At 37.1% G+C, this 27,764-nt stretch overlaps 1 protein-coding gene across 10 annotated transcripts in view; it reads right to left on the bottom strand.

Annotated features, from left to right (window-relative positions):
• The window catches only part of VEPH1 (ventricular zone expressed PH domain containing 1), a 227,372-nt gene extending 200,309 nt beyond the window's left edge, over positions 1–27,063 (bottom strand). For 5 of the 10 annotated variants that reach the window (XR_004264083.1, XM_032262440.1, XM_032262476.1 and 2 more), the window contains exons 1-2: positions 26,730–27,061; positions 18,652–18,946 (exon numbers count right to left, since the gene is read on the bottom strand). Coding sequence is in view for 8 of the 10 variants with exons in the window: in XM_032262440.1 (XP_032118331.1) it covers positions 18,652–18,789 (138 nt within the window). In the remaining 2 variants the exon portion in view is untranslated. Of the gene's footprint in view, positions 1–18,651; positions 18,947–22,836; positions 23,309–26,729 lie in introns of those variants that run through there. The other 5 variants (XM_032262452.1, XM_032262461.1, XM_032262488.1 and 2 more) reach the window with 5 other exon arrangements.
• Between the last annotated feature and the right edge of the window lie 701 nt (positions 27,064–27,764).

Below are 27,764 nucleotides of genomic sequence, written 5' to 3'. Positions count from 1 at the left end.
CCCCCACCCATTTTATTTTAAGTTCAGGGGTATTTGCAAGTTTGTAATTTAGGTAAATTCATGTCATGGGAGTTTGCTGTACAGATTATTTTGTCACCCAAGTATTATGGCTAGTACCCATTAGTTATTTTTTTCTGATCCTCTCCTTTCTCTCACCATCTATCCTCTGATAGGCCCCAGTGTGTGTTGTTACCCTCTATGTGTCCATGTGTTCTTATCATTTAGCTCCCACTAATAAATGACAACATGCAGTATTTGTTTTTCTGTTCCTGTATTAATTTGCTAAGGATAATGGCCTCCAACTCTATCCATGTTCCTCTGAAGAACATGATCTCTTTCTTTTTTATGGCTGCATAATATTCCATGCTGTATATATACCACATTTTCTTTATCCAGTGTACCATTGATGGGCATTTAGTTTGACACCATGTCTTTGTTATTGAGCTTCACAAATTTTTAACTGTGTTTCCTAGTATATTTTATGTCTTTTTGTTGTTGTTGTTAACAAAATACTTGTTTTTTTCCTCTCATTAGAACTTTTAATTAGCTTATTGCTGATTAAATGAAACTATTGCTTTTTTTTCTGTCTCTCTTTTTTTTTTTTTTTTAGATGGAGTCTCGCTCTGTCACCAAGGCTGGAGTGCAGTGGTTAGATTTCAGCTCACTGCAACCTCTGCCTCCCGGGTTCAAGTGATTCTCCTGCCTTAGCCTCCTGAGTAGCTGGGACTACTGGTGTGTGCCACCACACCTGGCTAATTTTTTGCATTTTTAGTAGAGACGGGTTTTCTCCATGTTAGCCAGGATTGCCTAGATCCCCTCACCTCATGATCCCCTCGCCTCGTCCTCCCAAAGTGCTGAGATTAAGGTAAGAGCCACAACACCTTGCTTTTTGTATTTATTTTGTAACTAGCTATATAGCTCAACTATACTTAATTACAATAAATTTTCAATTCATTATCTTGGGTTTTCTAAGAAGATTTTTGTGTTTTATGCAGCCTTTCTGAGATCTATATGTTTTATGTATTCCATGGCTTATTATGTTGGCGAAAATATTCCATGTTATTTCACATTAAAGTGATTAGAACAAGAATGCTAGCTTAGTTCCTAGTTTTGGTTATTGATTTTTGGCATAAAATTTTATGGTCAAAAACAAAAAAAATACAGTAAATGTTTTAAATCATATAGAATGCATCACTTTCTATATTTAAAATTTATATATTTGATTCCATTTCTCTAGTAAGCATTATGCTGGCTTTTTGGGTGAGAGATTTTATGCTATTATAATTTACAATATTAAAGAGGTGTCAATCTATTGTTATTTTATCGAGTTTATTTTTAAATAAAGAATAAAATGTGAATTTCATTAAATGCCTTTTTAAGCATCTATAGATATGTCAAATATTTTTGCCCTTAGATCTATCAATATGATAAATTACAGAAACAAATTTCCCAATATTAGTTAACTTTGCTTTCCTGGAACATGTCATACTGGATCTTGGGAAATGATTTTTTTAATGTGCTGCTAAATTTTGTTTTTAATATTTTATTTAAAATGTTTTGCATCAATATTTGGTCTTATGTTTGTCAGGTTTAATATCAATTTTATGCTAATTCCATAAAAAGATTTTGGAAGATTTAAGCTCTCTATAATCTTACTTATTATTTGACCTTCATGTGGCCCAACAGAAGTGAATTAACATTTCCTGCAACTAATGTGTGTGTTTTTACTGGTATCTCCTGGAGGTTTTGTTTTATGAATTGCATTGCTATGTAATTTAACGTATAGATATTCTTAATCTTTATAACTCTTGTGAACTGAATCCATTAAAAACACAAAGTGCCTTTATTTTATTTAATGCTTTTTGGCATGAAATTTTTCTTATCTGACATAAAGATCATGATCCCTGTTCCTTTTGGTTTACCTTTTCCTCATATCATTTGCCTATTTTATTCTTATTTTTAAAATTTCTTTTACAAGCCTATATTGCATCAAATGATTGGTTGTTAGCCCTTTTTATATAACTTTGTAGGAAACAATTTAGTAGCATTATTCAATGATTTTTAATAGTAACAAATATGCCTCGTATATAGGGCATACAGAAGTAAGTCCTTGATCACCATCTAAGCCTAAACCATCCTATCATAATCAACAATTTAAGCATGGTGGAGCTACATGTAGACTTCACAGGTCTTCATTTGAGAACAGAGGGCCCTGCCTTAGCAAATGAGTGGGCAAACTGCTTCTCACAATTTTAAGCAAAGAGGATTACTTTTGACTCAGCATTGATTTTCTATATCAAAGGATCATTTCCTGTGCTTTATCTGCTAATTTGGCATGATGCATTAAAAAAAAAGAAATAGCCTATATATTAGGTTTGAATATGTGATATGATTTTGTGGTAAACAACAACATTATTTGCTTTAATTTCAATTATTCACATGTGTTTTATACTCAAGTAAATCATTGTCTAATTTTGCATCTTTTTATTTTAGATTTTCTAATTCTTAATTATTGTTTTCTTTCAGACAGGTTCTCTCTGCCACCCAGGCTGGATTGCAAGTGGTGCCATCATGGCTCACTGCAGCCTTGACCTCCGGGGCTCAAGCATTCCTCCTATCCCAGCCACCTAAATAGCTAGGATTACAGGTGCATGCCACAATGCCCAGCTAATTTTTTAAATATTTATTTTTATGAAATGGAGTCTTGCTATTTTTCTTTGGCTGGTCTTGAACTTTTAGGCTCAGGTGATCCTCCCCACCTTGGTTTCCCAAAGTGCTAGGATTATAAGTGTGAACCACCATGTCCAGCCCCTTTTTATATTTTCTAAATCATTTCATTAAATATATGTCTCTTGCTTGCTGGATTTTGCCTGGTGGTCCAATCTAAGAGTCTTTTTAAAAATACGGCATGATAGATACATTTGGCCTTAAATATGTCATATTAGCTCATATTATGCTTGTGGTTTTTTTTTTTTTAACTTTTGAAGTTCAAGTATTTTACTAGGAAGTGGTACATTTTGGATCAGACATGAACAAGGCCAGAGTGTACAAATAAGCTGTGTGAGCAAGTGACCCGGACCCCTGTGTCATCAACCACTATAGAAATAACATCTTACACTCAGGTGACACTTATGGCCACATGAGGTGTTCCCTTATGACCAGCTGACAGAGGAGAAAAATGTCTCAACTTGATTTACTAATGCTTTGGCTGGGTATGTAGGTGCAATTCAAAATTTGACTTCTCTTATGTATAGGCCTACCCAGGTAGGGACCCTGAAAGACAAAAGTAAGGGAACATTCTCTCAATGGTCAGAGCTTCAGCCATGCACCTGATCATTAATTTTGTGTGGCAAGAGAAATGGCTTGGCTGAATGGCCAAGGGCCTGAAAAAAGAAAGATTGAGAAATTGGAAATAAGGAGCTCTGAGTAAGAAGCATGAATCAACATGTGGAATTGGATATAATGTATAAACTTCTTTTATGCTCATGAGAACATTCACTACACAAGAGGCACTAGACCACAAAGCAGAGAGAATGACTCAGCCAAATGACATCACCCAAGCCTCTGTCATCAGTCACTCCAGTGTGATCCAGTTGGCACATAAATGGAGTAGCCATGGAGAGTGGTAGAGGCTAGGAATCACCCAGCACTGCCTTGATGTGAAATCTGCCACCAACAGAGGCCCCTGCTGACTCCTCTGAACGGTACCATCCCTCAAGGAAACAAATCAATCACTTGGTGGCTAATTATTTACATTGGACTTTTTCCACCTGGAAGAGACATCAATCATATTGAGTAGAATTTACATGTAATCCAGGGTTGGATTTGTTCTTTCTGCCCACAGGGCTTAAGCCTTATTCACTATTTGAGGAATCACAGAGTATTTGGTCCGCTGACATAGGATTCTACATAACACTGCATCAAGCCAAAGAACCATTTTATAGAAAAGGATGTCCAGCAGTAGGCACAGGCTCATGGGACTCCCTGGTTCTGTCACTTACCATAACCCCTTCTGCCTCCACCCCAATACTGCAAGACTGACAAATCAATGGAACAGGCTTGCAAGGAAGCAATTCAACCTTATATTCTGTTAAGGATGAAGTATCACCCTCCAACGGGCAGTGCACATACTGAAACAGTGACCATTGCATGATACTGTATTCCCTGCAGGTAGAACACATGAGCCCAACAGCCCAGTCACCTCAGGTTCTTTGTGTCAACAGATCAGCAGATTAAGAAAGGAGTCACCAGCCTGGCAGGAGTAATTGGCTATGATCATTAGGAGACAGTAGGCTGCCATTACACAATGGGGCATCTCTTGGTACTCCCTTGCCCAATTTTGATAGTAAATGGACAATGGAGCAATCACAGCCTGAGAAAGGAATGGAGTCCTGGGACTCAGACCCCTTAGGAAACAGCATCTGAGTACCTCAACTAGGAAGCAAACAGAAGTTCTAGCTGAAGATGAAGGAAATCCAGAATGAGTGGTAGAGGAGGACACTGCATTTGTCTTCTTATGTGATAAATAATTATCACTTACTTAGTGGCTCAAGAAGTAGTGTTGAGAAATTCAGGTTCTGGAGGTCAGACATTAAAAATCTCACTGGACTAAAGTCAAGGTGTCAGCAGGGCTGGTACCCTTTGGAGGTTCTGAGGTGATAATCCTTTAAAAAAAAATCTGTTCTAGCTGCTAGAGGCCACCTGCATTCCTTGGCTTATGGTCCCTTCCTCCAACTTCAAAGCACATCACTTCAACCTCTGCTTTCATCATTGCCTCTCCTTTTTCCATCTTTGACCTTATTTCCCCCCATTATAAGCCCCTTTGATTATATTGGGCCCACCCAGATAATCTAGAATGATCTCCCAATCTCAAGATTATTAATTATATTGCATCTGAAAAGTTCCTTGCCCACGTAAGAGTATATTCACAGATTCTGGGGATTAGGATGCGGACATCTTTTGTGGGCCATTATTCAGCCTACCTCAGAGATGATGCATACCGATTACAGCCTTGATAAGAACTGGAGTGGTGGACACACAGCCATGGGCACAAAGTGTAAACACCTTTTTTATCCCATGTTAATGCCCATGAGAGCACTCATCACAAAAAAGGCAATAAAACACAAAGTAGAATGCCTCAGCCAGATGACATCAAGCTTCTGTCATTAGCCACTCCAGTGTAATCCAATAGGCATGCAAATGGAACAGCTATGGTGGGGGATAGAAGCTATGCATCAGTCAACACTGCCCTGATGTGAAATCTGCCAACAGCAGAAGCTAATGCTGGGCCCCAAGAATGGCACCATCCCTCAAGGTACCAGTCAATCACAGACATGTTAGATCTTCTCACTAACTTTCTTCTTAAAAATTTCCTCAGAACAAGAGATCAATCAACTTATCAAAGATGCTGATTCCATATAAGATAAATTTATTATACAGGGCATAAAATTTAGAACAGTCCTGGGGCAGACTTTAGAGGACATGATGATACATTGCCCAAATCCCCGCTCCAGGACCTAGGCACTCATTCTGTCAGCCAAGTCTGCCTACAGAAATTTTCTACAGTCAAAGTGAATGGCCTCATTCAACATTTTGCAGGACAACCTGCATCCAATGACTAGTCATCATGGAGATATGAAGGTCTGGTCCCTTGTCATAGGATGACTCTGATGGGTCATCCCAGTTCCAGAGGTCCCTGTGAGATTAGTTGAGGCCTTTTTTTTCACAACTGCATTACAGTGCAATTTTTTCCTCTGCCCAATCCTGCTTCATCCACTCCCTAACAGGTATTGTTTCTAAGAGCACTCCTCTATAAATGTTCTGCATGGTAATAACCATTTCACTGTCTGTTTTCCTGGGGACAGAGTTTATGTAGATGACACTAAGAAGCATAGAAAACAATGTCCAAATAATAGTTTATTAATAAATGGCAATTAGATTTTTGTCTGAATGAAACAAGCCTCAACAAAAATGGAAAGTACAACTCAATGAAAAATACATGATAGGCATCTGTGTCTTGGTCATGAACACTAAGACTCAGTTTCCATGCTAAGAAAGCACTGAATTATCAGAGAATTTTGAAAGGGGCCTTTTGACTGAGGCCAGTGTGTATAGGATGGTGTCAGTGACATTGTTGAACATAAGGCAAATAGTCTATGATTTATAACTAAAAAAGTTAAGCAGCTGTCCGTAAAGATAAATTAATTCATACTGCTCATAATTGCAGCTAATATACTAATATATCAGGTATAGATACATCAATTATGAAATTTGATATTACTGTGAGCATCTTAAAGCTAAGAATTTCTCATTCCACAGCACGTTGGTACAAAGCAAAGAGATTTTTCAACTTCAAAAATTTTATATATTCAAATTCTATATGTGGCATGAAGAAAAAAAAATTCTCCAAAATGAGATTTCCTCCAAAAAAGGGGACTATTGGAATAAACAGTTAACTGCTTCCTTTAACAAATATTCATAAAGACAAAAAAAAATTTTAAGCTGTTTTAGTGGCATAACTGAATCATTTAAAGCTTTTTGGTGAGGGGTCAGCTTTACAATTAGGGTTTTTCTGACTTGCGTTCCAGAAAATACCCTGTTCTTTTAAAATATATGTGTGTATGTATGTATATATGTATGCATATATGTATATATACACACATATATACATACATGTACATATATACATAAATACATATGTATGTATAACACATATATGTGTACATTGGCATCCATACTAATAATCCTTTATATTTTCATCACTCTTTATACTTTTAAAAGCATACACACACACACACACACACACATACACATAAATTATGTGTATGTAATGACACATTATATCATTTATTCTATCACTTCAAGAATCTCCAAAGCCAAGATATCACCACCACTAACAACAAGTGAGCTCAAAACTGAATATTGCTGGAATTCCTCACAGAAGCAAATATAAACCAGTTTGAAGATAACACACTCAATCCAGGCCATTCAGTACTTACACAACTAAAATCTTATTTATGCTGAACATAAAAATCTAATATTACAAAACATTGAAGAAAATAAACCAGTATGGGCACATGTAAGCAGATTAAACACAGAGCAGATTAGATATTTAAAAATTTCAGGTAATGAAATTATTGACCTCAAATTATAAAATCATATATTCAAAATTAGTCAATGTATAAAGAATGATTCTTTTTATTAAAAACGACCAAGTCACTTTTTTAAAAACCAGAAATTTTGTTTTTAAAAAAGAAACTTCTAGAAATTAAAGCCTCAGTAGATGGATGAAAATGTGGATGGATTAAGTTAAAAAAAAGATTTAATGGATTGGAAGATAGAGCTAGAAAATAAAATAACATCACATGGAGATGGAAAATATAAAAAATCAAAAAATATGGAAGATAGGATAGAATATGATGGATATGAGGGCAATGATTTTGTCTGTTCTTTTGTTGTACTATTATGTTCTCAATGCCTAGAATGTAGCTAGAAGAGAGTGTGTACTCAATACTTTGTTGGGTACACAACTGAGTGAATAAATACAATTTCCCAAAGGAAAGACTAGATGTAAAAGTCAATATTTGAGAAAAAGTTTAAGAACTTTACAAAATTGAAAAAAAGACATAAAACCCTCAAACTCACAAAAGACAATAAGGATTGAGTAGAAAAATACAAATAAAACCATATCTAGACACATAATAGTGAAACCATAGAACACCAAAGGCACAGGGAAAATAAATAGAAAAGTAGATTTGGTATAAAGAAATGGCAAGTAAACTGAAAGCACATTTTATAACAGCAACAATAGAAACTACTGAGAAATAAAATGGCTGCCAATCTAGAAATGCATATTCAGGGAATTATTTTAAATTAAGGGCAAAAATAAGGACTTTTTTAAAGAAAAACAAACATTGAGAGAGTTTATCATTAACAGACCTTCACTCAAGGGACTTTCTTTTCCCCAAAGATGGGGTCTTGCATGCTGCCCAGACTGGAGTACAGTGGCTACTCACAGACGCAATTAGAGCATGCTGCAGCCTCAAACTCCTGCCTCAAATGATCCTCTTGCCTCAGCATCCTGAGTAACTGGGACTACAGGGCCATGCCACTGCACTGGCTGAAGATACTTTAAAAATGTGTACTTAAGAAAACAAGAACTTGGAATCAGGAAAACAAACAAAAAAGAAAGTCAATAAAAAAAAAAGAAAAGGTGAAAAAAAAAAAAAAACAGGGAAATATTAGGTACTTTAAGCAAGGGTTGACTATATATATATATCCTGTCATTTAAAAGAATAGTTTCAAGGTTATTACACAAGGTAAATAAAAGTGCTGATTAATAACATGTAAGATGGGTATTAAAGTATTCCAAGGTCCTTCCAGGAATAGGAGAACAGAGTTCCTGAATAACTTTAGACATAGTTATGGTAATTAATCAAATGTAAGACGGCATCAATGAGAAGATCTAGGATTATTTCATGTTATGAAGAAAGAGAAGAGACTGCCAATTAAACTGTGAGGGGCATCATGCCCCCAAGAGAGTTCTATACAGGATATTAATTGAGCACACTAGACTCTCATTTCCTTGAAATTTCTTTCATCTATTCTAAGAGAATTGTCCATTTCTCCTGCCCTCAATTGCATTACTTATTATAGTGTAATAGATCATCTTTTACCAATATCTCAGTAACAAAAGTATATATTTTTTAGGTTCCATATAGTGCTCTCAGTTATTCTTTTGCAAGAAAATGTGGAATTGCTGTCATTCCCCCAATGATGAATATTTGGTTCACTAATATAAAACTTATATACAGTACCATGATGCTATCTCTGCATGCCTTTCTGCATACACAATAAGTTTCTGTTTCAGTGCCACATTATAGTCTAGTAGTTTTGAAAACATTTTAAATGGATATTTAACTCAACATTGGTAGGAACAAAAATGCATCTAATCTAGTTACAATAATAACAGTATGAAGAGCAATATGACAAGTTCCTGCACATGTAGGCCATGACAGCTATGTATGACTACTGCCTGGCCAACAGCAATTGGAAGATTGTCATCAATGATAAAACATACATTTATTTCAGAGACATTAACATGGAAAAGTGTCTATCTTAGAATTGATGAAATATTATGAATATGTTTGCTAAAATGTTAAAGGCAAATATATTAAAATATTAGAATTGATGAAATAATATGAGTATGTTTGCTAAAATGTTAAAGGCAAATATATTAAAATAATAGAAGTAGAAAACAAATCTTCAAACCACTAGCCCCAAGAGTGGCAGAAAATAAAATGATAAAAAATCAATTAAAAATTTTCAGAAAAAAAGATAGAAATAAACATGGAAAAATCAGAAAATATAACACAAATAAAATGAAGAAATACATCCAAATATATTGCTTATCACAGCAGGTGTGAGTTGACTAAATTTACCAATTAAAAGATGGATATTTTCTATTTGGATTATTTCAAAAATCTACTTATATAACATTTATAAATTATGTTTAAGTCATAATGACATAGAAAGGTAAAAGTAAAAAGATAGACAAAGAAAAAATAGATAATTACTACTCCAAAGAAAACAGGTAAAACTTATTAGGAATTAAAATGCTCAGTATACACTAATGAAGAGAAAAGTTCTCCAAGAAAGAAATACCAATCTTTAACTTATGTATACATAATAAAAGAGCCCCTAAATTTATAAAGGCAAGCTTGACAAAATTACAAGTGACAAACCCAAAATTATAATAGAAAATGTAAAAAATATCTGTTAGTAACTGACAGTCCAAACAAATGCAAACTTATTGAGGATATACAAAATTTAAACAATATCATTAACAAGAGCTCTTTAATCAACATATTTAATATCTAATAATATAGTTATTACTTGATACAATAGAGAATACACATTCCTTTCAGGAACATTTTTTTTGGTTAAACTTTAAGTTCTGGGGTACATGTATAGATCGTCAAACACATATTAAACATTTAAAGAGGCAGCATAGTGTGGTGGCTAAAAATAGTTTCTGAAGTCACATTCTGGGCTTAATTTTTGGTTCTGGTACTTACTAGCTATACAATCTTGGTCAAGTTACATTATTAGCCTTTCTATGCCTGTTTCCTCATGTATAAAATGGGAATATTAGTATACTTACCTCAAAAATTTACTGAAAGGAATAAATATAAATATATTAACATGTGAAAAGCTCTTAGAACAGTTTCTGGCACACAATAAGTGCCACATAAGTATTAGCTACTATTATTTACACAGATTAGCCATAAACTCTGTAACAAAGCAAGCATCAACTACTTCCAAACAACGGGTATCATGCAGTTCACATTCTCTGACTATATGCAGTTAAGATTTCACTTAACAACAAATAGATGATAAAATTCTTGGGGAAATTAAGACTAACTTCCAAATCACCTGTGAGTCAGAGGAATTCACAATAAAACTAAGAAAATATTAAAAATTTACAATAAAAATGTATCTCAAAACCTGTAGAATGATGATAAATATTACTTAGCAAGAAATGTACGGTCTTGCATGGTTATGTTGGAAAATAAGAAAGTTAAAATCATCATTATCCTAATTATACAATTGAGGAGATTAGAAAAAGAACAGCAGAATAAAGCCAGAGAAAACACAAAAAGTAAAGTAGTAAAGACTTAAAAAGAAATTAATAAGATTTTGAAAAGATCTTATACAGATGAGCAATAAACCAAAACTTTAAAAAGTAGAAGACAAAGCTTTGAAAATATTGATAAAATATCAGTGAAAAATATATTTAAATACAGATGCTACAGAAAAAATAAGAATAATTGAAACAATTTGAATTTGATGCTAATAAATTTGAAAACTCAAATAAAATATAAATTGCTTAGAAAATATACTTTACCAAAAGTGACTGAAGAAAATTCCTAATTTTCCTCAAAGAGATTGAATCAGTAGTTTAAAATCGAAATACACAGATTTATGGTGCCAGAGAGTTTTACAGTGTTCTATGAAATCTTTGAGGATTAGGTCATCATGATATTACAAAACTCTTGCAGATAACAGAAAATGTGGAAACATTTCTCAACTCATTTTATGAAGCCACTGTGTATAACTTGATAGCAAAGCCAGGTAAAGACAGTGGAAAAGGGACATTTAAAGACCAATCTCATATATAAGCATAGTTCTAAAACTTCTTTAAAAATAGCAAACAAATTTTAAAATGGTTTAAAATAAACAAATTTTATTTTGCTCCAGGAATACAATAATACTTCTATATTTTAAAAATCTATTACTGTAATTCACTACATTAGCAGATTAAGGGGAAAATAGGATTATCTCAAGAGGATAGAAAAATCAGTTGATAAAATTAAACAATTCTTAGAAAAACAGGAATAGATGGGAACCTCCTTAATCTGATAAAGAGCATTAACCAAAAGCCTGGAGCAAACATTATGCTTACACTGAGAAGTCAGAAAACTCTCTTTAAGTAAAAGGAGAGAAGGCTAACTCAATCTATTCAATCTAGTTCTGAACAGCTAGTCAGGATATGAGACAAAGAAATCAAATAACAGAATAAAGATTGGAAAGGAATAAACAAAACCATAATTATTTTAAAGTGATGACTTATACTTAAAAAAAAAAATCCAGGAATGTGCTTTTCCCATTTAAAACATATTTTTTCTTGATCCTCTCCTCTCTCCCCATCCCATTCTTTCTAAATACCAGCCCATTTCTCTGCTCTTTATGGGAAAATGCCGTGGGTTGTCACTGCTCATTGTCTTCAATTCTTCTCTTCCCACTGTCTTGAACTACTCCAATCTGGCTTTCAGTCTGGCCCATCCAGGGACAACAGCTTTTGTCAGGTCATAATGACCTTCACGTGTCTGAGCCTCAGTCAGTTCCCAGTCTTGACCAACCAGTGACAAATCTTGACAAATCTCACTTGACCAATCAGTGGCATTTGACATAACTCTGTCCTTAGGGCAGTTATTCACCTGGCATTCAGGACACCATGATTTTCTGACTTCTTTTTTCACTCGATATTTCCTCTCAGGTTATTTTCCTAGTCTTTCATTATCTCCTTGACTTCTGGGCACTGGGCTCTATCTTTGGACTTTTTATTTTCTGTCTGCACTCACTCCCTTGGTGATCTCACTGACTTTCAAGGCTGACAAGTTCCAAAATCATAATGGTTAGCCCAGACTTCTCTCGTGCTCCAGACTCATACATACAATACTTGCACATCTCCATGCAGAATTCTGACAGCTCAGACTTTACACATGTAAAGTAAAACTCGTGATTCTTCCTACATTCCCTTTCCCTCACCCTCCCTCTCCAAATTCCTTCCTTCCTTAGTCGTCTTCATCTTACTTATTGACAATTTTATCATGCTAGTTTTTCAGGCGAAAAATCTTCAAGTTCTCTCTCCTCCCTCCCTCTCTCTCTCTCTCTCTCCATCACACACACTGCTTCAGCAAATCCTGTTGGTCCTATCTTCAAAATATATCCAGGACCATCTGAACACTTCTCACCATCACCACTGCTCCCTGATGGTCAGAATCTCTGCTGCTTCTTATCTGAATTATTTCAGTAGCCACTTAACTGGCCTTTATTTCACTCTTGCTTTTTCACAGAATATTCCCAAAACAGGAATAGAAAACTCAGACAATGTTACTTCTGCCCAGAACTCTCCAGTGGGTACCTAAGGCTCCAATGATCCTCCCTCCACTTCTCTCCTAACCTCATCTCCCTTTCCCCATGTTCCCTTCACTACAGCTACGCTGACCTCAGAAACTCCAGTGTACAACCTCAAGATCTTTGTACTTAATGATTCCTCTGCCTGAAATAATTTCCTCCAGTACAGCCACACTGACCTCAGAAACTCCCTTCTACAACCTTAGGATCTTTGTACTTAATGGTTCCTCTGCCTGAAATGATTTCCTCCAGGTATCCACAAGTATTGCTCTCTCATCTCCTTCAAGTTTTGCTTAAATGTCAGCTTTTGTCTCAGTATGGACTACCTCACCCACCCCATTTAAAATTTCAAGCCTCCAATATCCTGTCACTGCCCTCTGCTTTAATTTTCTACATAGCACTTACTTATCATCTTCTAATACACTACATATCTTCCTTATTTTTTTATTTTCTGTCTTACCCAATTAAATGGATGATTTCAGAGGCTTTTTTTTTGGTTTTTGGTTTTTGAGTACTCTTATATCCTAGCATCCAGTTCACTGTCTGAAATATAGTAGATGTCTAATAAATATTTGTAGAATAAACAGGAAGATGTGTATAGACAAATTATTAAGATTAGTAGGAGAGTTCAGTAAGTTTGCTGGGCATAAGATCACACTATACAAGAATCATTTATGTTATAATCAACTAAAAATAGAATTGAAAAATATAATTTTAAAAAATAATATTATTTATAGTCAGAAAAAATTAAAACACATTTAACAAAAGATGCACAATATTCGTAGCATTCTTAGAAAAAATATCATAAAACCTCATTGAACAACATTTAAAAACATATAAAGGGATAGAAATGCAATGTCTATTGATACGAAGACTATACATAATGATGTTAATTTTCTCCAAATTAATCTATAGATATAATAACACCAAATTAAGATACTGATAGACTTATTCATAAAATAGGAGAAGCTTAATATAAAATTGTTAAAGAACAAAAACAAAGCAATGTTAAAGAAGTTTGGGAATACAGTCCTACCAGATATCAAGACTTATTACAAAATAAAAGATGAGCTGTGTGTCAGAGTGAGATATGCAACCTGCATAGGTGACAAAGGACTAATACAAGAATATACAAAATACTCCAAGTTAATAAAATAAGATTTTAAAACTACAATAGAAAAAAGAAAAAGAAATGTAAATAGGCAATTCACGGGAAGTAAAGTGGTAGGTACTTCCTTCAGAGGAAAACAAATGGCAAATAGCAAATAAACATATGAAAAAATGGTCAACCCTGGTAATAATGAGAGAAGTGTATATTTAAACAATTATATGCTGCTTCACTTAGATTCAAAAAACTCTTTAAAATCTGATAAAAGCAAGCACTGGTGAGGATATAAAGCAACTGGAACTTTCATACGCTGATGTTCTGTGTGTAAACTGGCACATTCACATTGGAAAGCAATTCGTTGGTATATCACAAAGTTGCAAGTACACAAAACCCTAAAACCAGTTGTTTCACTTTTAATTGTGTACTTTAGAAATACTTGGCAATTACTAGTATTTAGAACTTAAGGAATAATTGGCCAAAATTGCCAATTACAAGAATGTTTACTGTAGCACTGTTTAAATAATAAATGTAAACCAAAAAAAAAAAAAAAAAAAAAGAACGGATACATTGTAACACATTCATATAAGGGAATACTCTGTCTCAGCAAAAATAAATGAGTTGAAACTACATGTACCAATATAGACAAATCTCAAAAACATAATTTGATCCCTATGATAACATTTATATAAAGTCTAAAAATACCAAATACTATGCTATAATTCACTTTGGAACCATGCATACGTAGCAAAAACAAAAACAAAAACCAACCATGCATAGCTAAATACACAAACAGGATATTGGTTACCTTGGGAACCATAAGGGAGGAGAATTGGATTAAAAAGAGACATGCAGGGATTTTTTATTGTACCTAACATATTAAAGTTGGTGATTCTTTGTGCCTGGTGTGTTTCATTGTTAAAAGAACTGGAAGGCAGATGGATCAGTTGGGTATGAGGTGAACACCAATGGAAAGGTGGGAGAAGGGGATAAGTGCATAAGGAAACAATCTCACTTGGAGTAGTCTGGGAAGAAAGCCAAGTTAGTACAAGAAATGATTATCAGGTAAAAGTGATCTAGAAAGGACTCGAAATGAAAAGACAAAACTTAAAGTATGTTTGGGAACTTGGAGAGGATATTGAGTTGAAGAGTCACGTTTTCAAAGTAAAGCATGAGGGCAAAACATCCCATAGCAGTATTTTGGAATAACTGGTAGAAAAAGAGGACATGGACTGGAGAGCAAAATCTAGTAAGGTTCAATTATTTTGTGAGTGGCTTTAGGGGAAGCATTGGAGGCTTGCTTGCCAAATTTTTGGATTCCACAAAGCTGAAAGTGAAAAGCATATATTTGACAGAATCATGATGTTTAAAACGCATAGATATTCTGGAATGAGAGCCTAAAGACCAGAATATTTTTTGCAGTGTTTAAAATGTGGCATAATACACTTCAAAAAATTTAGACTTATCTAATTACAAGTCTTGATTCAACCTGAATGCCTTAGCACGTCGCAGGACAAATGTGAACAACTGATTTGTAAAAAAGGACAGAATATTTGACAAGTATTAGTAGTTGTTCTAAGCAATGGGTCCAAATATTGGGCAATGATAAATTACAATAATAAATTAGGACTATTCCAGAGGAGGGTAACCAGAATGTTAAGAGTGTAGGCAGTACTTAGAAGCTTCAATGAAGCATTCTCTAACAACGTAGAAACAAGATTGTCCTTTGAGGATTAAACCAATAAAGTCCGCTAGTATGAGTGGGATTAACCAGCTACAGGCCTAAACCAAGACATTATCTTTTCATGGGTGACACTGCAAGTGAGTTAGATGTAATCTCAGGGAGGAAGGGCTGGAATGTGATTCTCATAGAGGAGGAAGAAACCTTGTCAATAATAGTATTTCTTATCCAAAGAAAGACTGAATAAACAGACTTGAGGAGAGCAACATTCTGATGTGTATGAGTTATAATTTTCATTGTAAATCAACAAATCCTTTTCTAATTTATATATTCAAGTCTTGTATTTGGATAGCATGACTTAGATAGCATTTCTCATGTACCAACAAAGTTGAGTTTTCCAGCTGTGATAGTTGAGGGTTACAACATGAGATGGTGTAACCTTTCCCTGACACAGGCTCCTTCTTTGTCATGGAAAAACCCAAGGATACTAAGATGTTTAGCTGGGAGGAGACAAGCCAGAGGTGAAGCCTGGTGCTTATCTTCAAACGGTTTAAAGTTTTTCTTGTAGAAACAGAGGTTAGACTCTTTTGATTGTTGTGGGCAGAGAACAGAACAGAGACAACAGGTAGAAAGTACAAAGTAAGATTTCATCCGGCTAAGAGGAGGAACATGTTAACCATTTGAACTCCCAACAATGAAACAGCTAACATCTTTCTCAGGGTTCTTTGATCATAAGCAACAGAGGAAGTCTGAATAAGTATAGCAAATAATAATAATAATAGCAATAATAAAAAGATAATAAGTGGGCCACATATTTGAAGGAGAAAGTGAAGTGCCAGGCCTTAAAGGGGGCAGTGATCAAGGCAGCTATAAGGATAGAGGGGCAGAAAGTAAAGAACTGTTTCTTTGGGGCACCATCCTCATGATGAATCACTCTCTGCTGGTATCTTCCTTTAAATTACTTGGGAAAAAATTCTGATTTTCAAGCTTGAAAATCTTCTCTCCCCGACCCCTGACAGGGAAGGGTAGTGGCATCAAGAGCAGGGAATCTTGATGGAGACACCATCAAGGCTTCATGCAATGTAAAGGGACAATTTACCAAACGAAAATTGAGGAGCAAGTAAAAATACTAGAAACGCACCATATTCCCATCATTGCAAGTGCAGGAGAAAGCCACCTATTTTTCAGCAATCTTCTATGCTGGTTGTTGGAAAAGGCGATTTAGAAAGGGGTCTTCCCTTTCTGTTCTATGTTTCTGAAGAGAAATTGAGAGGTGGAATTGATTACTGAGATCCAGGGTCATTAGGAAAGGCCTAGTGAGGAATAGCTGGGGCTGGATGTGAGGGAAGGATGGGACGCAGCTAACAGGGGAGTAAGCCACAAAGCAGGCATGGTAGTTCAGAGCACTAATCAGAAAAGGAAGATAAGAAGCTCCTGGCATTGGTCACCTCAAACTTGATATATTTAAATTAGAAGCTACCAGTTTTCTTCTGTTCCATGACATGGTTACAGATAGAGAAATGGAAGAAGTAAGATGTGGTAAAAGTTAGTAAATGAAGAAGACACAGGAACTCCTGTCTCTCCAGACCTCCTGGTAGAGTGAGATCCTATTTGGAGAATTGAAGGAATGGATGATGATCCTAATGACAAGGGACCTGCCAGCCTTAATAGTTAACCAGTGGAGCTATATAACAGAACTGAGTCACAGTCCTAAAATTCTGAATTTGATGTCTGTGAAACAAAGCAATTAATGAAGGAAACAAAAGCAATAACTGGCCACTAGTGACCTCTAGTGGAAGTAGGCTTTAGGGAACTTAAATGATCTTTGATTTCTGTTTTGTTTTGTTTTCCTATTAAGAAGATGAAAATCAGTGTTTTTCGCCAATTTATTTGCAGAGGAGTGTGAAGGAAGGAGCTTCTGAAAATAGGACAAAAATCCTACCCAGAAAATGAAAATGTACCAGGAACATGTTGGGCTTTGAGTCAGACTAAGTTAAATAATGTTCTGGAAAAGATGTGGATGAGTAATTGTCGTCAAAGCATTACCTGAGAAAAGAAGAGCTTTTGTTCAGTGACTTCATTGGTCACTGAGGAGAGTTTGGCATATTAATGGCAGCCAGCAAGAGAAAATAGGCTTGAAGAGGAGGCTGCATGTGTTGCCAGGATACCTTTTAAACATCTCTTCTTTGTAACATGGAAGAGCGCTATTGTTTCTGAGATATGCATACACTTGCCAATTCAGTATTGTATGGCTTGAGTCCCACCACTTTCCTTTTCCCAGTGGGTGTCTGTGCCAAGTACTGGCAAACGCTGCTGAGCAGGGAGGATGTGGGCAGATGCCTGGTGACCTTAGGCATTTGAAGTGAGACCAGCCTCATAGAGGGTCCAAGTGCAATCAAGAAGGTCAACATCAAACCACACGGGGCACTCCACATCCATATCCTTTGGGAAGTGCTTTCAGAATATACAGTCTTGACATTGAAGAGAAGCAAAGGAATGCAAAGATTGATGGGAGGTTTTATATCTGTCTGATCACACTGGGGACTAATAATGGGTGGGTAGAATTAAATGGCAGGTCCCAGGGGCAGGGGTGTGAGTGGGTAGAAAAAGAAGCAAGGGAAAGATAAAAAATAGAGACAATACAGAAATAAGCAGAATCAGCTTATCAAGCCCTGGGCAACTGTCACTTCTGGCAGCAGAGCGATCGTTGTCCTTGTCTCATATTACCTGCGTGACAGGAGGTGTCATCCTGCCTTCTTTCATTATTCAGCCTCTCCCACATACCCTGCTCTTGTTTACTGATGCTATTGTGCTGCTCTGCAGGCCTGCTTTTCCCCTGAATTTGCTCTCTCTCCTCTCAGTGTCATTTCAAGGATATAAAAATAGCCCCTAAATAATATTTTTGTGAGAATTCCATGCTGGTCTGCAATGTTCAGAATTCTAGTCTTTGTGTGTGGGCAAAAGATGATCTAACTGCTCCCTAAGCCATGACTTCCCTACTGTTATTTCTTAGATGCCAACAAAACCACAAAGCAGAGTTAAGGGAGACCAATATTAGTGGTATTTCCTCTTTCCTCTGCAAAGATCCTTCTGCCAGGATATATACAAATCTCTAACTCTAGGATAGGCCATTTCAGAGATGTAGTCTATAAAACAGTTTACTTACTGAAGATGAGCTAATTATCTTAATTTGCTCCAAAGCTTCTGTCAGGCTGTCTTCAATCTCAGAGTCATCTAAGGAGAAGAGGTCCCCAGCTCGTGAGAGATCTTTTTGTCCCAAAACCAGTCTGAAAAGTTGATGCATGGCGAGGAGGAGTTTGATCAGTTGACTTTCTACAGACTCAGAGCCATGTGTTTCAGTTATCAGAGGTCAGTAAGACAAAAACACGTAGCAGGAGGTATATTTTGTATTCCATGAAAGGTCATTTTTCTCCAGACTTTGAGGTCTTCATTGACACTCTCTGCAAGGGAAACAAATGACACAATATAGCCACTAGCAGAATGGCATAAGCTCAGAATGTGAACCTCGTGTCCAGCAGAGAGAGAGAGAGAAAAAAGAAATTTGGAAACATGTGCCTAGAGTAACAGATCCTGGCTTAATCATCTTTAAATGAGCTCTGTCTTTGTTTTTGCCTCAAAAAGTCTTGTCAAAAATTACTAGGTTTCTCCAGAATTTAATTTGAACTTTAAAAGTCAACATGAGCCTCATTTTCTCCTTTCTACATCCTTCTCTTCTCTCCATGTCACAAGGACAAGCAACAATCATGCCTAATACTTGCCAGATTTTCCTCAAGCAGCTTCTCATCAGAATCAAACAGAAAGGGAGAACAAAAGAAAAGAAGGAGCATAGGAAACACCACCGAGACCCACTTCCTGGAACCCTGTCTTCCAGAACCAGGATAAAGAAACCAGTGCTTACCCTCTTGGTAGGGCTGCTTCGCTATGCTAGCAGTAGAAGTTCCCCCCTCCATCAGTTGAAAAGGTGACCTCAGTACTTACCCTACTCCTATGTATTCTATAATCAAATAGCAATGAAATAAAGGATGCTGCTTAGGAGAGTGGGGTTAGATAAGTCTCTACTGAATGTGAAGATGAACTTGATCACTGAAATTGAACATGATAGCCTTGCCATGCAGGCTAAAGAGGAGGGCTTTGAGATGAGGCAACCTTCCCTCTATTCCCACAGTTGAAATAATAAAGTCCCACTATATTTCTCACCCAATTAACAGTCTACAGAGAGTAGGGCAATGGCACAAATTAGACATCTGATTATTCTCATCAGCTCTCTTCTGGGCCTAATATAATCACAGACCATTTGCACTAGTAGAGATCTTAGTAATCATTTAATGGCCAGTGAGGTTTAATGACTTCCCTAAGGCCCCATAATAGCTGTGGCAAGGCTAGTCTCCTGATTTCAGTCCAGTGGACTTCCCTCACAGTTTACAGTAGAGTGGAATCACCTTATACATATACAAATGCAGCCACATGATTAGATAGTGAGAGCCAAGAGTGAGTTATTTAATATAAGCAATAGGCAATTCTGCCTAGCATTTTACTCTGAATGTGTTTGCCAGAAAGAGTGTGAAAAGGGAGAGGAGAGTCTATTGTTCCCTTGGGTAGTCTCAGACCTCTCCTCTGAGCTATTGCTTTGAGAGCATCTCTTTGTGTTGAGTGCAAGTTTAAAGACACAAAGGCTTCATACAACATGGCCTCTAAATACAAGCCAAATCTTTCATAAGACACTCAACTAAATAAGCAATCTGTAGTATTCTAAGTGGTACGATTCATGGGCCCTAGGGATTTCAAGGGCAATAGTGCCTATATGCTGTTTTTATACTATCTACCAACTTTTGAAAAATGATGCCTGATACTTACATACCTTTATCTATGTACCAGGCATAAACACTTTGTAAATATTAATTCATTTAATCCTCATAACTATATGGAGATATATCAACCTCCCTTTATAGGTAAGCAACCTGAGGTAGTCAAATAACTGCTAAAGCCATGCAACTACCAAGCTGGAGAGATGGAATTTGAACCCACAGAATCCAGTAGTGCTAGACTCCGAGTTCATAACCATTATGAAATATTGACTCCATGTAAGATGTGAGGCTACTGTTAGGAGTAAAGGTCCTCCGAGCATTATTAATATTTAGTGATGAAGGTGTGAGCATAGTTATCAAGCAAGAAAATTAATTCTTCTTCCCTCCTACACAGCTCCTGGATCCTTACCCATCTGTGCCCTGGGATTTAGAGCAACCAGAGAGCAAGAAGAGGAGATGCTTGGAGGAAGAGCAAAGGAGAGTGGTAAGCTTTCAGAGAGAAGTGGAGCACAGAGTGAGGTACAGCAAAGCAGTTTGCAACCTGGCAAATGTGGAAGGATGAATCACAATATCTATAAGAAAAATCAGCACAGCATTTTCCTACATTTTTCTCTTAACACAGTTTCCTCCCAGGTTCAGACATTTACAGTGACAAGAGTCTCAATAAAATAATACTCAGGAAAGGTGGATGGAAATGACTTCACCTGACCCATCAGCTTGTTGGACATCCAGCATTCCATGAAATAGGTTTAGCTGCCCCAGCCATAGATGCTCAGGAGCTCCAAGAAGGAGCAGAAATACGTGCTAGTATAGAAGGGCACCCCCAAGCTTTGCCTGGGCTCTTTCTGCACGCTCCACATTTACATGACACCTGGTGTGGAGTCCCACATTTATGCTTCCAACATCAGCTCCTACTCTTGAGGGTACATTACATGCAAAACATTGCTTTGGGCCCTAAACAGAAACATCAAGTTATTTAGCACACAGCCATGCAGGAAAGCTTTCACAAATCTAGGGGTGGACTGGGGAGAGGTAATATTTGCACATTATTTTACAAAGGGCTCTCTTGTGCATTTTCAGCTGTGATCTTCAAAACACATTCTACAACATGGGGATAACCAAGAGAAAAATCTCCTGGATAATACAAAAAGAAGTTTGGGGAAGTACAAGGGAGAGAGAAGTCACTTACAGTGGAAAATGATAATGATTAGCTTTATGGAGGAAATGGCATTTGAGAAGCACCTTTCAGGATAGCTAAGATTTTTATAGGGTTTTATTCAGTGCACCTTGTGCTGAGTTCATACTAAGTCATCTGCTCATCTAGAAACTGAGGATCAAGTCTCAGCTCAGCTACTCAGCTGCTGTGGGACCTTTAGTTCACATTTTTTTCCTTTCTTGAGGCTTGGTTTTCTTATCTGCAAAATGGGGTTAATGCACACCTAGTCTATTTCTCCAGGGTGTTTTGAGGGTCACAGGTGATAATGTGTAGACAATCCCTTTCTAAAATAATGACACAACTGATATTTGGTGGGGGTTTGCCATATGTCAGGCACTTATCTCAGTGCTTCCCACATATTGAATTACTTAATTCTTATGACAACTCCATGCAATCAAAAACTGATGTTTAGAGAGGAAAGTAACCACCACCCCAGAGGCACCTGAAAGGTAAGTTTCAGAGTCAGGATTGAAGGCAGCTGGTCTCCCAGGATAGTTGTATTCATGACTGTGTGAGATTATTATTGAGCCACCTCCATTCTCATCAGCTCTCATTCAGTGAGTACCTCCACATGCTGCACGTCCCTTCCTAGATAAAGGCTGGCAAGGCACGTTATTTATTTTTCAGCAGCTCTCTTCAATATTTTGCTCAGGTGTCTGGCTTCTCCTGCTGGTCTTTTTGTAATAGCAGAATGGTCAGAGCCAGATCAAATTCTACCTCATGTTCTGAGAAACTCCCTATCCTTATGAATGTCATAGACCTGTGGCCTGTGTGCATGTATACATATACATGCACCATCTACACACAAGCACACATATGTACACACATGCACATATGTGCACATACTTTCTAAACATCAACCTTTTTGCTAGACACTAGACACTTTCTTCTCTTGGTTCTCCCATCAGCCCTGCTGGTAGATATTATCACCTAAGAGGAAACAGGACGGGTGAGGTTAAGTGTTATGCCTAAAGTTACACACAGAGCCAAGATTCACATGCAGGTAAGTCAGACTCCAAAGTCTCCTACTTTTTGTATAACTTTTAAAAACCGGCTTATAAAATTCTTTCTTACTGCCTTTAGTTTGCTTCCTTCATAATTTCTTTCTCTAATCTTTAAGTGGCTCTAATCGGAGGCCCACCTTCTCATTATTTAGGTTTTTTTGTTTGTTTGTTTGTTTGTTTTAACAGATATTGGCTGGCGAATCAGCTTTCTGTAAGGAGAAACAGAAACCACAGAAACAGAAATGACTGCGCCAAGCGTGGCACATTTCAGGGAGTCACAGCTACCCCGCGCAAACTCGCTTTACCTGCGTGCTACTCCTCAAAGGCGCCCTTGCAGTTACTCAGCGGCAAGGTTTGAGACTGGGCGGGAGATTCAGGCAGGCTCCGAGGCCACAGCGAGTGGAATCCGCTCAGCTCAGTGAACCTGTAGTTGTTCATTGCGGAGCGGGTGCCGGGTGGAAGAATTCAAGGAATGCAGCCTGATGGCACCGGCGGCCCCAGAGACCGGTCAGGTGACAGGCTGCACCTCACCCAGCGGAGTTACCTCCCAGTGCAACGCTCTGTTTCCTGGGGTGAAACACAAAGCCTGCTCCAGTAAAGGAGAGTTGTTTTTAACAGAGAAAACAGAACTCCTTGTGTTCTTGAAAATCTATACTTTCCCAGGGAAGAATGGGGGCGGGGGCGAGCCACGCAGGAAACAGTTCTCAACAGGAACTCAAGCAGGTGAACCGAATGGCTGCAGGGAGCCAGCCCTCAGAGCCCCAGGGGTGGAGCAGAGAACTGCAGCTTCATTAACACTTCCCTCTCCCTGAGATTTCACATAGGTTTTGGAAACACTGAGCGTTCGTCCAGTAAGAGTCAACTCCTAAAGAAAATATCCCTTTGCTCTGCCTCTAGAGTAATATTGTTGAAAGTTTAAGTATGCGGGAAGTTGCTAATAAACAGAACAAACTTACTTCACAACATACATACTCTCTCTGTTTCCTTATTTGCTGGGAAGTTCTTCATAAAAATCCACGTGGACCAGATATGTTGGATTTGTACTTTTAAATATTGCAGCAACTCTCAGAAAAAAGGTTTATCCTGCTTAATCTATTGACACTCTGATGGAGAAAAGGGCACTGGAAACTTCCTTTAAACAGTTAACAGTGCACTTTAAAAAGGACAATTTTAAAGCCTGCATTCTCCTCTACCCCTAAGTCGTCTGTTCCTGTGGTAGATCTATAGCTGTCAAATCTTCTCTCTTCTGGCAATGCGTACAGGTGGCTATCATGCAGATAATCTCATCTTTGTGCTCACTAGGATGTGTCTATTCAAAGAGTGTGGTCAGGGTGACCACAGTTAAACCAGGTCATATGTTCCAGGAGAATGACCTCATAAATCTGTCTAGACACTTGGTGATCAATCATGTTTTTATGCCATCCACATTTGGAGAACTATCCCCTTGAAGAATTCCTGTATAAAAATCAAGAATCCAGTCATTTATGAGTAGCTGTATTTTTTCACTGGTAGTTTTCTAATTTACAAGATACTAATGAAGTCTCCTCTTTTAATGGAATAGATGATATTGCCTTAGCCCTCCCTTTTAATCCTCTATTCATTATTACTGATTTTTAATTATTACATTTTTATGCAGTTTTCTTTCTTTTTTTTTTTTTTTTTTTTAAATTGTGTAGAGTCCGGAATTGAACATTCTATGGAACTCTGGTAAAAAGAGCAGAGTGATAAGAGTATGGGAATCTGGACTCAACGGGGTTCCAAGCTCAGCTATGCCATTACCTACAATGTAAATGTGGGCAGGTTAATTAGCCTTCCTGAGCCTCGAGTTCCTCCTTTGCTCCTGAGGATTTTGATATGGGTCATTGGGAGGTTTCAGGAGATGATGTAAAACTTTTAACACAGAGCCTGGCATATGGCAACCACAGAAGAAGTGCCAGCAATCATATCCTTAGGAGTACTATTATTCCTCTAGATGGTCCACCAGTTAACACATCCCATGCCATACCTTTTAAAAACTAATACACTACTGTACTGTTCACTAAATTGAGTTCACAGAGCTAAAGATGCTTAGGTTGTTTCCATTTGTGCCATATTTATATCTTAGTTGTCCTTTCCCTATCTTAGTCATTCTGTCCTTAACCCTGGGTTGTTCACTTTTCATCTATAAACTTCAGTCTCTTGAATGTATCCCTGTTGATTTTTTGGCAACCTTATCTTGTTTCCTGGAGAGATAGCTTTACTGTGATCCTATCCCTGCCAAGGTTGAACAATAACAGTGAATGTTTTTATAGAGCAGAAATGGGCTGGGATACAATGTACCTCAAACTTTTTGTGGCGGGTAATCCAAACACCTGAGTTTTCCATGGAAGTGTAGCACTCCTTCCCTTGTTTATTAGTGAGAAAGGAGTGCCCCTTCAGGGCACCAGCTACTTTCTTTACAACTTATAAGGTGACCTACACTCAATACCCACTAATAAAACATTAGTGGCTTACTCTATTATGCATTTGTAGATTCTGCTAAATAAAAATATACACGAACCAGAGGACTTAATTGCCACACTATTGGGATACTGCCTGTAGAATAATTGAAACTCTTGGGAGATATTTCAATCACCATAATTAACTCAAGAAACCAATTTATTCTGAAGAATTCAGCCTCTAGCTTGCAACTTAGGTTAGGATATTCCCTGGCTGTCCCACTTCAGAAAATTCCAGAAAGGCAAAATTTATTTACATTATGCTTTAGACTATGTTACTATGTATCAAAATATTTTCGTTTTATTCACCTGTATTAAAAAAATTCTCATTAACAAACTTAGACTTATTTCAGTTCTAGAAACTTTCAATAAAGTTCTCAGATTTTCTCTTGAAAGAAAGGATTAAAGTTTCTTTTGAAGGAGCATCTTTTTCACACAGCGTGAAAGGACTACAGGCGTTCCCATGGGAATTGGCTGCATACATTTCAGCCCTTCCCACAAGATGTCTATTGTTCCCTGGACTTCTCAGGGCTTCCTTGGCTGTGACGCGTTGCTACACTTCACTTCTACTGAAAGCCTCTGAGGCTGACTTATTCCAAGCGATCCTAAAAGACTCAGCCCTGTCTTTTTGCTGGAGTGCACACAATCTAAGTTTGTAGCAAGCTTATTTCATAAGTATATTAAAAAGAAATAGGTTTGGTGACCTATTTAGGCAAGAGATCAAAAAGCTACTTAATTTTGATTACATATTTCAACGTATTAAAACACAAATAGGAAACACTTCCTTCCAGAAGAATGAGAAAATACTTATCTTCAAGTCTAATAAACTTTTTAAAATCAAGGCTTTTATGACTTGTCATAATTTTACACTGTATTTATTTTCACCTGTAAATTTTGACTTTGCAGGTCATTTTTGCTCTGGAATAATACAAACCTTGCTGAAAAATCCTAATTCAAATTCTGTGGGTTTGTTCCTTCAGAAAATGTACCAAAACTCTCAAACTACAAGGAAAACTCAATGTTAAGTGTATCTTCATTTATATTTAAGTTTCCTTTACTAAATATCTTTATGGCCAACTTAAATAATTCTCTAAATTTTTTTTTGCTTTTTAAATTGAAAATATATAAATGTCATTTAATTCAATGGTTGACTACTATAGCAATTTAAGTATGTATCTGAAAGAACAAAAAAGTGGTTAGATTTAATTATGATTTTTAAGATATCTGAAACACCAAAGGAAAAAACAGCAGCAGCAGCCAACAGTAATGGTGACCCTGTTCAACCTACTGACTATAAAGATGCTACAGTATTTAATTTTATTTGAAAATTCATAGGCAGAGCCAGTTTCTTTGTTGGTTGCAAAATGTTGATTGAGGTAAACAAATGTATAAAATAGTAATATACAGACTAGATTATTATGGAGCAAAACAAAAATGCACATAATATGAATCTAGAAGCACAGTTTTCTGCTCCCGAGGCCTAGAGACATGTTTTAATAACCCACAGAGAAGTGGCTTTTTTACCCTAATAACCGAAATGCATGCATACATGGCTAGACACACAGCTCCCAAATGCGCTCTATCTGCATAATCAGCCAGCCCCTGGAAGTTTCTCAGCTCCATTCTCCTATCCCCACTCTGCCTCTCTGCAGCCTCTGACATTTACTTTAATTAGCTTTTGTTTTTGCTGAACAAAAGGACATGAAAGAAAATAGCCATACCTCTTTGCATGGGAATCTCTGGTCATAGAAAATAGAAGGCAAAATTCTTGATCTTTAGAGCACTGCGGCTGGGACCCATGACCATGCTCAGAGGCAGCCTTGCAGCTGCTGCCCAGTCCTGTGGGCTGCAGCCGCGTCTCCCTGTGCTGCTTGTCAAGCCAGCGGTACACTTCATTCCCTCCCCATGGACTCAGCGTGCGGAATCAGGCAAATAAGTAACTTCTCTCTCTCCCAAACTTCTGCTTAGGCCTAATAATTGGCACAAAGCTTCACTTATTTTTACACGAGATTTGCAGATTTCTCTGAGCAGATCCGTAGTTTAAAAGAATTAGATTTGCCTAACAACCAGTAATTTAGGTTCTGTTAATGAATAACTCACTTTAAGAAATCAAGGAAGTTTTAGGTTAATATCAGATGTGGGGCCTTTTAGCAGGCATCAGAAAAAAGGCTTGGGAAAGGAATGGAGGAAGGGAAGCACTGGAATGAGATAGTATTTAAGCCAAATATGATAGAAGAAAAATACCACAAGAGAAGCAAAAATGGCTAGTGTGAAGGAGCAAAAGTCTAATTATATTATTGGTATCGCTTACAAAACACAAAACAACTGAATGAAACTTCCCTGGTAGCACTAGGGATTTTTCTGAGCCCGCATGGTTCCTTCTTGCATCTACCCAAATTGCTAACTCCCTTCCTTTTACCATCCAAATATAGAACTCCTCTCTTCAGACCTAATTCATTGGGGATCCCTCACAAGCACTCCCACATTGCCTCATCTCTCTCTCTTTTAAGAAGAATGCACTTTAAAACCTCTAATGCATAAATTAATTGGTGGTGCCCAGTGGATTATTATATCTGGAGGCTCTTCTCTCCCTCTAAGTGTATGGCATGGGCTTTCTTCTCTTATTTATCTGAGGTTTTGCCTACACATGAGGTGATAAAACATTTCTGAGCCTCTTCCAACCAGAGCTTTCAATCAAACCATGTGAGTGTGGTGGGGGATTGTGCGTGGGGGGGAAGCTTGCAGTGGGGAGAGTC

The sequence above is a fragment of the Sapajus apella genome, unplaced genomic scaffold (genome assembly GCF_009761245.1).
Source record: "Sapajus apella isolate SASKATOON/1434 unplaced genomic scaffold, GSC_monkey_1.0 scaffold4, whole genome shotgun sequence".
Lineage (NCBI taxonomy): Eukaryota > Metazoa > Chordata > Mammalia > Primates > Cebidae > Sapajus > Sapajus apella.
This window is presented reverse-complemented; position numbering and strand designations above follow the sequence as displayed.